This window comes from Sturnus vulgaris, chromosome 19 (assembly GCF_052056855.1).
Source record: "Sturnus vulgaris isolate bStuVul1 chromosome 19, bStuVul1.hap1, whole genome shotgun sequence".
NCBI lineage: Eukaryota > Metazoa > Chordata > Aves > Passeriformes > Sturnidae > Sturnus > Sturnus vulgaris.
Window position 1 is genome coordinate 12,584,043 of NC_142261.1, and position 13,425 is coordinate 12,597,467.

Below are 13,425 nucleotides of genomic sequence, written 5' to 3' on the forward strand. Positions count from 1 at the left end.
ATACATTTAATAATAAATCTATGGCTTTGGGTTACCCAAAAAAACAGGTACCCAAATCCCAGACACCTGCCTCTTCATGGGCGTCTAATTCCATGGATTAACTTTGCTGTGTTGTGTTTCTATCAAATCTGATTTGAAGGCCCAGGAATCATCTGTTTTTCAGACCCAGATGCTCTCCAGGACCAAGAGATTCCAGCTGCAGTATATAATTGTTAAATCTATTTTCCAATAAAATTCTTGCTAAGTTCAGAGTATTTCCAACCCCCCGCTCACACACAGACATAAGCATTCCTTCAGGAATGACTGAGGAGCACCAGGGAAACTTCAACAAGCCCCTTTTCTTGCAGCTTTTTCCAGAAAATAAGAGGATTTCCTATTGTAAACTGCTTAATTACAAATCCTGATGTATTTCCCCATCCGAGTGCTCAGAAACCAGGCACATCTCCATTTAAAACCCCAAATCCAAGGAAGGAGAACTGCATGTTTATTAAAATAAATCATTAGAACAAATCATAGGCTGTCCAGAGCAGATCCAGACCTCCTTTATCACAGAACAGCAACACAAGCTCATGCCAAGGGAGGAAAAACCTCCAAGTCAGGGTCAGTACAACAACTAAGACAGTGAAAGAACAAGAACAAGGGGGTTAATAAGTGTGTGGAGAAGAAGTTTTCAATTAGCAGGAGGTTAAATGAAGCAGTGAATGCTGAGAGCAGACAGACGATGTTCCTGGCCACCATAAATCCCTCCAAGATGGATCTAAACTAAGCTGGGCATGACCTTGATGATGTCTTTTCCCGAGGGGATTCAAGGGAGAGCCTGCACTCAAGCAAAGCATTGATCACTACAGAATACTCACTACACTGACACATTTCAGGGCTACATCAGCTTCTCCTCTCTCATCAGTGGGGATCAGAGTCCTTCTGCTCAAACTACTGCTGGAGGGCAGTGGGTGAAGCCCCAGAAAGGCCAGAATGGAAACAGGACTGGGAGGGTTGGGGTCACAACATGGACACTTTACATCTTAGGGCTCCACAGCTCCTATTTCTTCCTGCCTCCTCTCTCTTTGAGTGCCAGGTGAATCAGAGAGCCACTCGTCATGTTGTAATAAGCCAGGGAGTTGGAATCCTTGATGAAGATGCCCTGAGGGGAAGAAAGAGCACAGAGCACAAACCTCAGTGTTGCCTTCCCACCAAATCCCACCCAGATCCCAACCCTCCTGGCTGTACACTCGGAGCAGGGGGATGACAGAACACTGCAGGCTTTGAAGACCCCAGAGAGATTTCAGTGTCCAAGATGGACATGGAGGTGGGTACAAAATCCTGGAATGGTTTGAGTTGGAAGGGACCCTTAAGATCCCCCCATTCCACCCCTCTTGCCATGGGCAGGGACACTTTCTATTAAACCAGCCAATATAGGCAGGCACCACAAGGGGAGTTATTCAGGCTCCACTCTCCCCCCATCTTTTTTTCTTTCCCCTTAAAAATAATCAGCTCAGCTCTTTTTCTTGTTAAGGGTTAACAGAGTCTCTGCCCACAGATGAACTCTGAGGAGGTAAGTGCACAAAGTTCACTGCTTAGGCAGCAGGTTGTGCCTGCCTGGGCACATGCATGACTAGAAATAATTCATTAAAAAGGAACGAGGCCTTTCTCACAGCTCTAGCTTCAAGAGGAAGAGAGAAAAGAGAGTGAGCTCTTCCCCTCCCTGTTTTGGAGAAAGTCTTCCCTGAGCTGCTAGGGTTCCAAAGCATGCTCACCCACCTCCACAGCAGAGCTGTGGGAGCAGGCTGATGCAGTTAAATGTCAAAAAAAAAACTCTAATAAAACAAGAAGCTGATTTCAGAGAAAGTCACATCAAGTTTGGAGGACTCATCTGCAGCAGCAACAATGTGAAAATCCACTGATTTAATCACCTACTAAAAGCCTGTCCAGCTGTAACAGAGGGCAGTTCTGTCACAGCTGTGCCATGCAGGCAAGAAAAACATTCCCTTTGCACTTCCAGCATCCCATTGTGCATTAAATTATACACTATGGCTTTTCTTTGTAAAAAAGTCATGTAAGAGAGTGCACTGAAGAAACTACAAGCATTTGAAGGGCTTATACCCACCTCATACTGCAGCTTCTGCTTCCCAGCTGGCATTCCTGTGGCCTCGTGGATCTTAACCTTTATAACAGACACCTGTGGAGGATCAAAGAACTCCTTCAGTACTTTTGTCCCTGTCCTGCTCCCCAGCCCCATGGAGCTGCAGTGTGGGGAGCAGGCTGAGCTCCCAGCTGCTGCTCTCACAGGCAGCACACAGAGCAGGGCAGGGCAGGAGGATGAGCTACATGCCTGGTCTGAGAGAGGCAGGGTGAACACCAGCACTTGGCCATTCAGCTTCCATTCTGTCTTGTCCTGCATGTTGGGAACCTGGACTTTGACTGTGACTGGGCCCTATGGGAAAACACAGATAAAGTGTCTCAGGGCTGTGATAACACAGCACCAGACGAAGTATTTATTTCCATATCTTGGCTCCTCAGTAAACAAACTGAAATGTGTTTACAAGTAACTCTATTGCTCCCACAATAAAACATTTCGTTGGATTTCTCTTCCTTTCGTGTGCCATCTATCGAGCACAACACACACTGACGGTGTCATGGGGTGAAGGTGTGAAGCACTGAAAAGGAGACAGCTTCTCTGTGCACATGAAATCACAGAATCACAGATGGGTTTGGGTTGGAAAGGACCTTAAAACCCATCCAGTGCCACACCCTGCCATGGGCAGGGACACCCTCCACTGTCCCAGGGTGCTCCAAGTTCCGTCCAACCTGGCCTTGGACACTGCCAGGGATCCAGGGGCAGCCACAGCTGCTCTGGGCACCCTGTGCCAGGGCCTGCCCACCCTCACAGGGAACAATTCCTTCCAGGTATCCCATCTCAATCTCCTATTTTACTTTCAATATTCCCAGAAAAACCATACAGCCATTCCTAAGGATTTAAAACTCCTTCTGTGATGCTGGCACTCCCCAGGAAGGAACTGAGGCTCACATTTAGCTCACCTTGTTATGGAATACACCACATTACCCTACTATCATGCTGGGATTGATAACTCTAATCTCTTTGCATCTCCAGCTTAGCCCTCCTCTCCTTAAAAGCTCATTAGCAACTTTAGTTCTCTGCATTATAACCTACCTCTCACTGCCCTTAGTTACCGAAGAGCACTATCCCACTCTGTGTAGCTCTTCCCAATAAGAGACAAAGGAGTTTGGTTTGCTCATGAATGACAAAAGAAAGAAGATACCTCAGGAGCGCCCTTTTTTGCTGGGTATTTTTGCCCCTCTGTGCAGGGAATTGGCTTTACAGCCCCTTTGGAGCTGGAGTGGAGCAGCCCAGGACTCTGACCCAAACATGTACCTTGTTCCTGCGCAGAAATTCCTCCTCTGGTATCAGGCTGTCCTCACTCTTCAGTTTCTTGGAGACTGGCTCGTCCTCCATGGGTGGCGGGGGGTGAACGGGAGGCATCGGAGCCGGGGACGGGACCGGAGCCACGGGAGGAGCAGGGACAAAGGCTGGAATGGATGGGGGACACACAACACAACCCACAGTCACTCCCTGAGTGCACAGCAAACACCCCCTCACAACAAAAACGCTTTGAGCAGAGCAGCACAGGCTGAAAATAAATGCCACAATACATGGAGGAAGTTACAACCAACAGCAACATGCAAACTTCAAACATTCAGAGGGCTCTTATATTGGGAAGCATTCCAGGAAGAGATAACAAGGCATGAGAGCTTCCTGCAGATCTTGCAAAAAAAGAACACGCTCTCAGTTTGGCAGGCAGCGGTGCCAGCTCCTCCAGTTAGGAAAGAAAAGAAGATGAAAAAAAGGAAGAATTGCTTCTTACATCATGCTTTTTAACTTCAAAGCACCTAATGAGGGAAAGGTCCAGCAAACAGCTTTTTCTCCAGCAGCAGCAGCTTCTGTAAGGAGCTGTTAACCCCCACTGAGGTGCTGGCAACTTCTCTTTACCCTGCAGTCTTAATTTTCACCCAGGGAGGCTCCTGGGCCACAGGATTCCCTACATTTCATGGTGCAGGAAGAGCCTTGAGCCCAAAAGCAGGACTAGATAAGCCATACTAAACACCCCCAAACTCTTAACAACACAACTTATGGCCTGCAGTCCCAGTTACACACCAGTACCAGGACACAGAAGGAAAAAGACTCCAAGCCGAAGCCCACCATGAAGGAATTATCCAAGAATTCCCCAGGAAAAGCTGAAGTCACTGACCTGTGGGGACGATCATGGGGGGCGGGCGGGGGCTCATGATGGGGGGAGCAGAGGGGGGCATGGGCACCACGTTGATCCGTGGGGTGTGGATTATGGGAGGCATGGGGGTGGCTATCACAGATCCTGGGGGCAGCCGGACCACGGAAGTCATGGGGGGACGAGGCATGACCGGAACTGCAGAAACCACGGCGGCACGGACGGGAGGAGGCATCTGGGGACAAAAGACGAATTTCCTTAGCAGGAATGCCCAGGGCTGGCCACAATCCCGATTAAAATAACAGGGAAAAACAGAACCATGGGTTCTGCTGCCCAAAGACTCGCAGGGAGCCTTAGTGGCCTCACCATATGGGGAATCCAAGCTGCTCTGAACAGGCACAGAAGCCTCATTAACAGATTAAAGGGGTTCTCCTTCCCTCCCCGCTTCGGGATCACAACTCTAGGCACTTAGTTCCTTTGCTAAATTGCTGTTTGAGACTCACAGCAAATCCTTTCTTATCGTGGGCTGCTTTTGTCCAACATCACTCTACACCTACAAAGGCCCCCAGCCATCCTTTTCTCAGCCATATTCTCTGCCTCCAAGATCCCACTGCCCAGCTGATCCCAGTCTTTTTGGTACCTCTAAGGTAAGAGCTCCACCTAAATATTATATTTTTAACAGCAAGTTCAATAAGGTTCTTCTAGTATTTCCAAAATACTTTTAAACAACAAACTTCCCACAAACTCCTCTTCCATGCCACCACCCGTGCCCTCCATCAGGACCCCCTCCTAATTAACTACAGCCCCAGTAATTGGCTTCTGAGAGCCCGAACACTCACGGTGGGTGGACGAGGTACAGATGTGATGGGCTGGGCGCTGGCAGGGGGGTTGGAGGCTGAGGAAGGAGGGGGTGGCTGGGGTATCTCGTTGGGTTTGCTGGGCCCAATCTTCTCCTTGCTGTCATCCTCTGGCACCAGTCCCTTGGCCTTGTGGATGGCTTCAATTTGCTCTTGCAGAGTGATATTGGCCTGAGCAGCCTGCTGTGTGCGGGCCATGCTGCCCGAGTGGCCATCCCAGGTCACCTGGAGAGTAAGATAAATCAGATTAAACCAACCTGGCTAGACTGCAAAGAAATCCAGAGAGCAGCTTGATAGAAAGAAGAAAAATTAAAGACTCTTGTGTCTCTGAGCATTCACAATGCTACAGGGACCTATTATTTAAAAAAACCCCAACCAATCAAACAAAAATTCCTAATTTCTACTCTACCTTTTCCTCTGGTTTCTGGATCTCTTCTTCACCAATCTTTTTACCAATGGCAGTCTCTTCTACACCAAAGATATCAGTACGACGCTCTGCCAGCTGCTTCAGGCTGCTCTCAATATCCAAACCTGGGGGAAAAAGAGCAATTCTTATCTCAAGGATTATAACCGAACCTCTTACTGATCTCTCTATTATTTGATACCCAATGGCCGAGTGATGGTCTTTACACAGAATATTCTGAGTTGGAAGGGACCACAAGGACCATCAAAGTACAATCCCTGTCCCCTTTCTTCTTTTTTGGAAAGATACTGGCCAGCAACAGCTGACAAACATATCCATGTCACAAAGGGCATCACACAGAGCTACATTTCAGATGGTCCTGACCAGTGGGGGCAGTGAGGGACTGTGCAATCAATGCTCAGGCTGACCTGGGGCATAGACCTCGTCATCACTCTGCTTCTCCCGGATGGATCGATCCCTCTGCTCCAGCCACCGTGGATCCAGGAGCCCAATCCTCATATGCTCCTGCATTTTACTGGCAGGAATCTTTTCTCCAGTGATGGGAGACACCAGGTACTCATCCGGAGCCGGGGCGGGTGGTAAGGGTTTTGAGGCTGGAAGAACAAAACCACAGTGTTGGTTCAGTCCAGAAACAAACGGTTTGGGATTCTTCAGGAAGGAATAAAGGTGGCTTTTTACTTTGGTTTACCTTTAGGATCATAATCTTTCCGCACAATGACCTGATCTGGTGTGGGAGGGAGTGGGGGAGGCATCGGGGTTTCTGGAGGAGGAGGAACCTTCTGGCCTTCATCTTCATCATCTGACCCCTTATTGAAAAGGAAACAAAAATCATCACCAAGTTCCAGTGGTCAAATTCTGTGCTGGAAGAACAGAATATGCAGCCTCAAAGCAATGGGGCTGTTTTGGACACCTATGGCAAAGTGGTTCCTCTGGACCATGATGCAGAAATTCAGCAGCCCCAGAAGAGGAAGCAAATATTCCTGTTTCCACATTACAGCAGCCTTGCATGCAGGGGCTTACAGTTAACCACACTCTTGTTCCCTGTTACCAGAAAACAGCTTACAGTGGGCAGAGCCTAAGATGAGTCATCTTTCAGTGCTCCAGACTCTGAGCACAAAAAAACCCTGGAAGACTTAAAACCACTGAAATATAAAATCCACACCACTGGCACTGGGTGCCAAAATTACCGGATTTCTCTCTTGGAATTTGTATTGTCATGGAAAACATTTTTTAAAACAGCAATATTCCAGTAGTAACAGGTTATTTGGAGATTTCATCAGAAGGAAATTTCATTTCCTCAAGAAACTGAAGAACTATTTACAGTGAAAGTGGGGACCATCATAAACCACAGGAACTTTAGGGCGACACTTTTTTTAGAGGACAAAATCCTATTGTCCAGTTACCTCATCCATATCCTGCACTTGTGTGTCCTGATCCAGTTGGGCTGGAGGCTCATCTGTTTTCTCTTGCTTTTCATCTTCCTCATCTGATTCCACCTCCATCTCCACCTCCTCACTTTCCCCAAACTTCTCATAACGCTCCTGGATCAGGATTCGAGCTCCCAGCTCTTCTGGAGTGGTGGGAGGAGGGAAATTCCCTACAATGCAGAAAAGAAAGCTTCTGTTTCTCTATCCCATGTCATTACTCATCACACACTGACAGAAATACCAATTCTTGAACAAAAAGCAGTGGCAACAAAATCCTTGGCAGCCAGAGGATGTAGAAGGGAATGGATGGATACAAACACCAGCATGACACATGGAGATAAAGTGACTTATAAATGGAACCACTACTAGAAAATGGGACAAGCTCTGGTGTCCTGGTGGAAGTGGAGAAGTGGACACTACTGCAGTCCTGGACTTCCTTTAAGAACATCAGTGGCTCCAGAAAAAAAGGACAGCCCTGCAAAATGTCAGTGTAAGGCTTTTCCCTTCAACTCTGAAGGATAAAAGGCTGTAAACCCAAATGTTTGTCTAAAAACGGCACTTCAAGACACATTTTCTGCACACAGGGAGCAGCTTCATAGAGGTGACAACATTTAACATCAGTACCTTGCTCGTTGGGCTGGAAGTCAACTGTTTCCACAACCACAAAGTCGTGCCAGTCAATCTGGGCATAAGCAACACGCTCCTTCTCCTTCTCCTCCTCTTCCTTCTTTCTCTCTCGCTCCTGGAACTTGGCCCACTCCACTCTGTAATAGACCTGCAGGAGCAGACAGAGCACAAATGAAAGGAAGAACAGCTGGAGCAGTGTCAGGCTGGAGCTCAGGGCAAGGTTCTTCCCCCAGAGGGTGCTGGGCACTGCCCAGGCTCCCCAGGGAATGGGCACGGCCCCGAGGCTGCCAGAGCTCCAGGAGCGTTTGGGCAGGGCTGCCAGGGATGGACAGGCTGGGAATGCTGGGGGTCTTGTGGAGGACCATGAGCTAGGCTGGATGGTGGGATCCTTCCCACTCAGGATATTCCAGGATTCTACTTTGTAAGCACTTGGAAATGGGGTTGTGCAGTATCTCTGTGCTGTCACAAACTACCCCAATACAAACACCAGCTGCAGTTTAAAGCAACTTTGAGCTCCCTGTACTCGAGTGACAGCAAGTGACACATCCATTTTATTCTCTATTTGCTGCCAACAAGCCAAAAACATGCAAAGAAAAATAATTCAACACATAATCAAAATGCTTCAGCATTTTTGCACTTTTTTTCTGGAATACCTGATCCAGGACTTCCTTGGGATTTTCAGCCTCCTTCTTGAGCTTGAGGAGTAAACCCTTCGGTGGGATCAAGATCTGAAACACATTTTGCACGACAGTTGGTGACAATTCTTTGTGCCAAAGCCTCTTTCAGAGCAATTATTCTCTTTCCACACTGCTAAAAATACCAGCAGACCCCCCAGGGCTATATCCCATTTATTCTACTGCAACACTCTCATTACTTACTGCTCATCCCTGCACTTCAAAATATTCACTTGTGGCCTTCCAATTATTCTCCAGATTAAAAAAAGAACAACCTTTACAGATATTACAATAGCGTGTGGTACATTTAGGTGACAGCCCACTGCGTTCAGCACAATATCCTCTCTGAAGAGGAGATTTAAAGGATGGATTTCTGGACCTATACTTCCAACCTGGCTGGTTTGTTCATCAGCCCTCCAAACTCATTCCTGCTGTGGAAGGAATCACCCTGCTTGGAGTACCTTTGTGTACTGCTCCACCAGCTTGGTGAAGTAGTTGAACAGGCTGTGCTGGGGGCGAAGGAAATCAAACTGGTAATTCCTCTGCTCCTTCTGCATGAGCTGGGTGAGGAACTGCCTCCCATTACGGGCCACAAACTGTGCTGTGAGCTTCACCACGTCCAGGTCGAAGGCCGAGATGGACGGAGGGTCCGCGATGAACTCGAACTCGGGCGGGGGCTCCTTCGGAACCACGGTCTCCTGGATCACCTGGGCCTGCACCTGCACGGAGAACAGACACAGGCTGCAAGGAATGCTCACCAAACACTCAGGAGAATCTTTGTTTTCCTCCAGCTGCCGTGGGAAAGCAATGCCAGTTGCCATCCTGGCAGGTGCAAGGATGAGAAAACACCAGGTATATGTTGCTCCAACAGCAAACAAATCTGGAAAGTATCAGGACTTTGCTACATCCCTCCAAGAGCCACGAACACCACAGTGTGACTGCTGGCCAGGATGGCATAGAAAAGCCCTGGATTCACTCCATGCCCTTTTCCCACCCAGTATGTTTAAAGGCACAGCTGAATAAGGTGAGCAGCGTTTTTTACGCCATGTTTTAAGGGGAGGTTGATCCTTCTGGCAGAAAGAGTTTCTACAAAACAGTGCATGCAACAAGGGCAAACAGAACTCCAGGGGATTCTCAAGGCTTGCCTCTGCCACATCCAGTCCAAGTGATCCTTAGTGTAAGTATTTCATCACTCAATACAGAGTTAAACTTAATTAAAATGGACCAATTAAGCTGTATACTGGCAGTTTCAAACAACTCTGAGTTACCAGCATCTGGAGATGCACATCTGCATCAAAACAAAGACCCAGACAGTCAACTCCAAGCCTGTCACTGCTGGCATTTTGACAAATGTATAACCAACTGCTCCTTCTTGGCTTTTGAGCTTCCTTCCTTCTCTACTCCAGGCTGTGACACCACTCCAAAGTGATGAAATTCTTCCCCAAAGTGATGAAAAGGAACACTCACCTTCTGTGGGAGCTGCTGCTGGGCACTCTGCTGCTGCTGCATGACCTTGGGGATGGCAGCTGAGGGCTCCTGGGCTTTGCCCTCCTTGAACTCGCTGACCTTGTGCCGGTAGTAGGCATGGTAAGGGTCGTTGGGGTTCAAGAAGTTGAATTTGGGGTTATTTATTTCATTCTGACGAATTCGGGCTTCAAATTCTGGACCATTTCTGGGGAGCAACAGGAACAATTGTTTAGGCCATCAACTCAAGTGTAAATGTCTCTTTGAGGCTTGTTGAGGCATCAGCCCCTTGGAAGATCATTTTCTCTCTTACATGGGAGGAGTTTCTCTCTCAGTAGCTCATACGCAGCTGGACACACACAAGTTAGAGGCAACTGTCACCCTAATTTTGTCTTTAGTGTGAATATTAAAAATTCACACTCACAAGTGCTCCACAGTCACATCTGTCTGCACTCAAAGGTCATTTCCACCACTGACTGAACTTTATGAAGCACGAAATTCACAACTTACTTACTACATCAATTTTATCTGCGTTAATAGCAAGTTTTCAAGATTAATTTCGGTTCCAGAATGATCATATAAGGAAAAAAAGCAAGTAACCATCTGCAAGGACTGACCAGCCCAGAGTACTGCATTTAGGAGCCCCAGTCCAGGTAACATACCCCTCCCCCCAGCTAAAGCACGAGCCAGTTATTTCAGGGCAGTTTGAGAAAATTCCCAGCTGCCACAGGGTGTTCCTCTTCAAATTCTCTGGATATCTCCCAGGCTCATTTAAACATTCTGCCTCCTCCAAAAGAGGAGGTCTCTACAATCCCAAAGGATAAACACAGTCCCTTCCTTATGCTCAGAAGCAGCCAACACTCCTTGGCAGCACTTTAGAGATGAGTTACACAATAAGGGTTTGACTGGAGCAACATTTAGTAATTCTCTAAAACCAACCACATTTTAGCACTAAAATGCAGCCATGACTCCTGCACCAAGGCTCCCTTTGCACCTGGAATTTGGTTTTCCCTTCAGATCATTCAGAACAGACCCTGTTGCCCAGTTAATTGCAGCACCCATTGCACATCTCAACAAGGACTTAATTTATTTACTACCAGTTTCTCTAGCAAAGGGCGTGTTACACCCTCTTCAGTAGAATATTGTTATTTCTTTTCCAGTCTCACTGGTACAGCCTCAATCCTTAAATATCCTTCATGCAAAATCACAAAACTGGGACCTGCTTTAGCTTCTGGAGCTGCACTGAACAGCAGAAGCATGAAAATCCCAGGAAAAAGAGACACCACCGGTGTCACTTACCTGGCTACGAAGCTGGCAGTCTTGTCCACAATATTCCTGACTTCTGGAGGAGGGTAAATAATTCCCACCACAGGCTTGGCTGGTGCTGCTTCCTCTTTTGGCTCCTCTTCTGGCTGTAATAAAGATTGTTTCATTACAAAAGGTGAAGGGGTGTCAGGATTAGGCATTCCAAACACAATCCCAGTGGCACGCAGGAACATTTAGCCATCCTCCTCCTCAGCCTCTCAATCACTGAACTGGTTGAACAATCTGTATCATCCATCCCACCAATTCCTTGGTTTCTTAGGGTGAAAACAACCTTCTGCCTCTCAGGGGCACCTGCTGCAGGGGTAGGGACAGCAGGACAACAAGGAAACCCCCATGAGAACCAAAACAGTTTTCACTATATCAGCTTCGACCCCAAGTATGTTTTTAAATGCTGAGCCAAGAGACTCTACTTGCATTCCCAGGAATAATTCATCACTCTTCACAGGTGTGGAAATTTGAATGTTCCTAGGGGCCTGTGAGTCCTGAATTACTAACACCACATTAAATAAAACACAGCTTTTAATGCAACTCTTTTGCAGTTTCAACAGAAGCTATTTTGAAGAGAAAATCTCCAACAGAGTGTTTTTCTCACTGGAGGAGGATCCAAACTAAAATTCCAGAACCCTCCCTGTGGACGGCTCAATATTCCAGTAAAACCAGTGTTTGTCCTTCCTCACCTCTCTAAGAAGAGGGGTTATAAACCAGGACAGATCTGCTGGAAATGTTCATAACCCTAACAGGGACAGTCAAGGATAACTTAAAATCCAGATAAAACTTCCAGCTCTGCCAGTTCCATGGAGAATCCAAGCCAGAAAATGTTCTCAAGTTAAACTGATCCCTGGAAATGTCCAAGGTCATGCTGGACAAGGCTTGGAGCACCCTGGGATAGTGGAAGGTGTCCCTGCCCTGGCAGGGAGTAGGATGAGATGGGCTTTAAAGTCACTTCCAATGCAAACCATTCCATAAAATACAACCTTAATAAAGTGTGTTAAGTGAAAGGCACCATGAACATTTTTAGTTTTTATTCCCACTCCCTCAGAACATCATCTTGAGGAGCTGAAAGATGAGGCAACACTACACTTGAGATACTTTATTTAACAGCGATGCTGAGTTGCCTTGGCAACATCAGTGCATAAAAGTCACTGGGTTTTCGGGGGAGGAATCACAATTTTCCAAGGTTCTCAGTGAGATCAGCTCCCTGTCAGCTCCAAGAGTGCTGATGTTGCTGTGTGAGAGCCAGAACAGCAGCTCCAGCTCCGTGGGAGCTATAGTCCCATTAGCAGGAAGGCTGTGAAGAACATGAATATGGCCAAGAGAGAAAGGATCTGGGAGAGTACTGGGATACACAGTACTGCCACACTCCCTCAGACTTCCATACATCATTCCTGGAGCCAGGGCAGCTCCCACAGCTCCTGGCAACCCGCCATACTCATTGGAATCACAGCCCTGGGGCACTGCCAGGGAAGGGCTCCGTTCCTGCCCAGCCCCAGCACGATGCTGCTGTCTTGAAGGAATCCTGGAATGGTTTGGGTGGGAAGGCAACCTAAAGCTTGTCTAATCCCATCCCATTGCCATGGGCAGGGACATCTCCCACTATCCCAAGCTGCTTGGACACTTCCAAGGATCCAGGGGCAGCCACAGCTCCTCTGGGCACCCTGTGCCAGGGCCTGCCCACCCTCACAGGGAACGATCCCTTTGTAATAGGCCTGTCCTCTGGCAACGCGAAGCCATTCCCTGTGTCCTGTCCCTCCATCCCTTGTCCCCAGTCTCTCTCCAGCTCTCCTGAAGCCCCTTTAGGCCCTGGAAGGGGCTCTGAGCTCTCCCCAGATCCTTCTCTTCTCCAGGTGAGCACCCCCAGCTCTCCCAGCCTGGATCCAGCCCTTGGAGGATCTCTGTGGCCTCCTCTGGACTCTCTCGAGCAGCTCCAGGTCCCTCCTGTGCTGGGCCCCAGGGCTGGAGGCAGCTCTGCAGGTGAGGTCTCACCTGAGCGGGCACAGAGGTCAATGCCGCGCACCAGATGAAACTGCAGCTCCCCCAAACCCAGCCCAGACCGGTCCGTGAGGGCCACACTCCCAAACCCCCGCGTTTCGCGCCATGCCCCGCTCCCCTCCCCTGCCTCACCGCCCTCCTCCCCGGCCCGCACCGGTTTGCTCTCGGCGGGGGGCGCGGGCTGCGCCGGAGGCACAGCCTGCACGGGTCCGGCGGGCATGGCGCTGCCGGGGACAGGGGGTCCGCGCCGGGCGGGGCCGATCGAAGGGCGGGCGAGACTCGGTCCGAAACAGACGCGGCGCCGGCACCGACTGGGGCGAAATGGCGGCGGCGGGCGCTGTGCCGCGCGTGCGCGCCGGAGGTGACGCAAGGCCGCCAGGAGCGCAGGCGCAGATT

At 48.8% G+C, this 13,425-nt stretch overlaps 1 protein-coding gene across 1 annotated transcript; it reads right to left on the bottom strand.

Annotated features, from left to right (window-relative positions):
* Nucleotides 1–461: 461 nt before the first annotated feature.
* Nucleotides 462–13,401, bottom strand: SF3A1 (splicing factor 3a subunit 1). The gene is made up of 16 exons (XM_014894781.2): nucleotides 13,184–13,401; nucleotides 11,014–11,126; nucleotides 9,718–9,922; nucleotides 8,712–8,969; nucleotides 8,230–8,304; nucleotides 7,574–7,724; nucleotides 6,926–7,119; nucleotides 6,211–6,328; nucleotides 5,930–6,115; nucleotides 5,508–5,629; nucleotides 5,081–5,323; nucleotides 4,266–4,476; nucleotides 3,392–3,546; nucleotides 2,330–2,431; nucleotides 2,105–2,176; nucleotides 462–1,141 (listed from the first exon to the last, which is right to left on the bottom strand). The coding sequence occupies exons 1-16, from the start codon at nucleotides 13,247–13,249 to the stop codon at nucleotides 1,040–1,042; spliced, it is 2,373 nt and encodes a 790-aa protein (XP_014750267.1). The 5' UTR covers nucleotides 13,250–13,401; the 3' UTR covers nucleotides 462–1,039.
* Between the last annotated feature and the right edge of the window lie 24 nt (nucleotides 13,402–13,425).

Coding starts and splice junctions, on each gene's coding strand:
- SF3A1 (XM_014894781.2), bottom strand. CDS start 13,249: ATGCCCGCCGGACCCGTGCAGGCTGTGCCTCCGGCGCAGCCCGCGCCC. Junction 7,725..8,229: donor CCAAGGAAGTCCTGGATCAG/GTATTCCAGAAA, acceptor CTGCTCCTGCAG/GTCTATTACAGAGTGGAGTG. Junction 1,142..2,104: donor AGCAGAAGCTGCAGTATGAG/GTGGGTATAAGC, acceptor TCTTCCCCTCAG/GGCATCTTCATCAAGGATTC.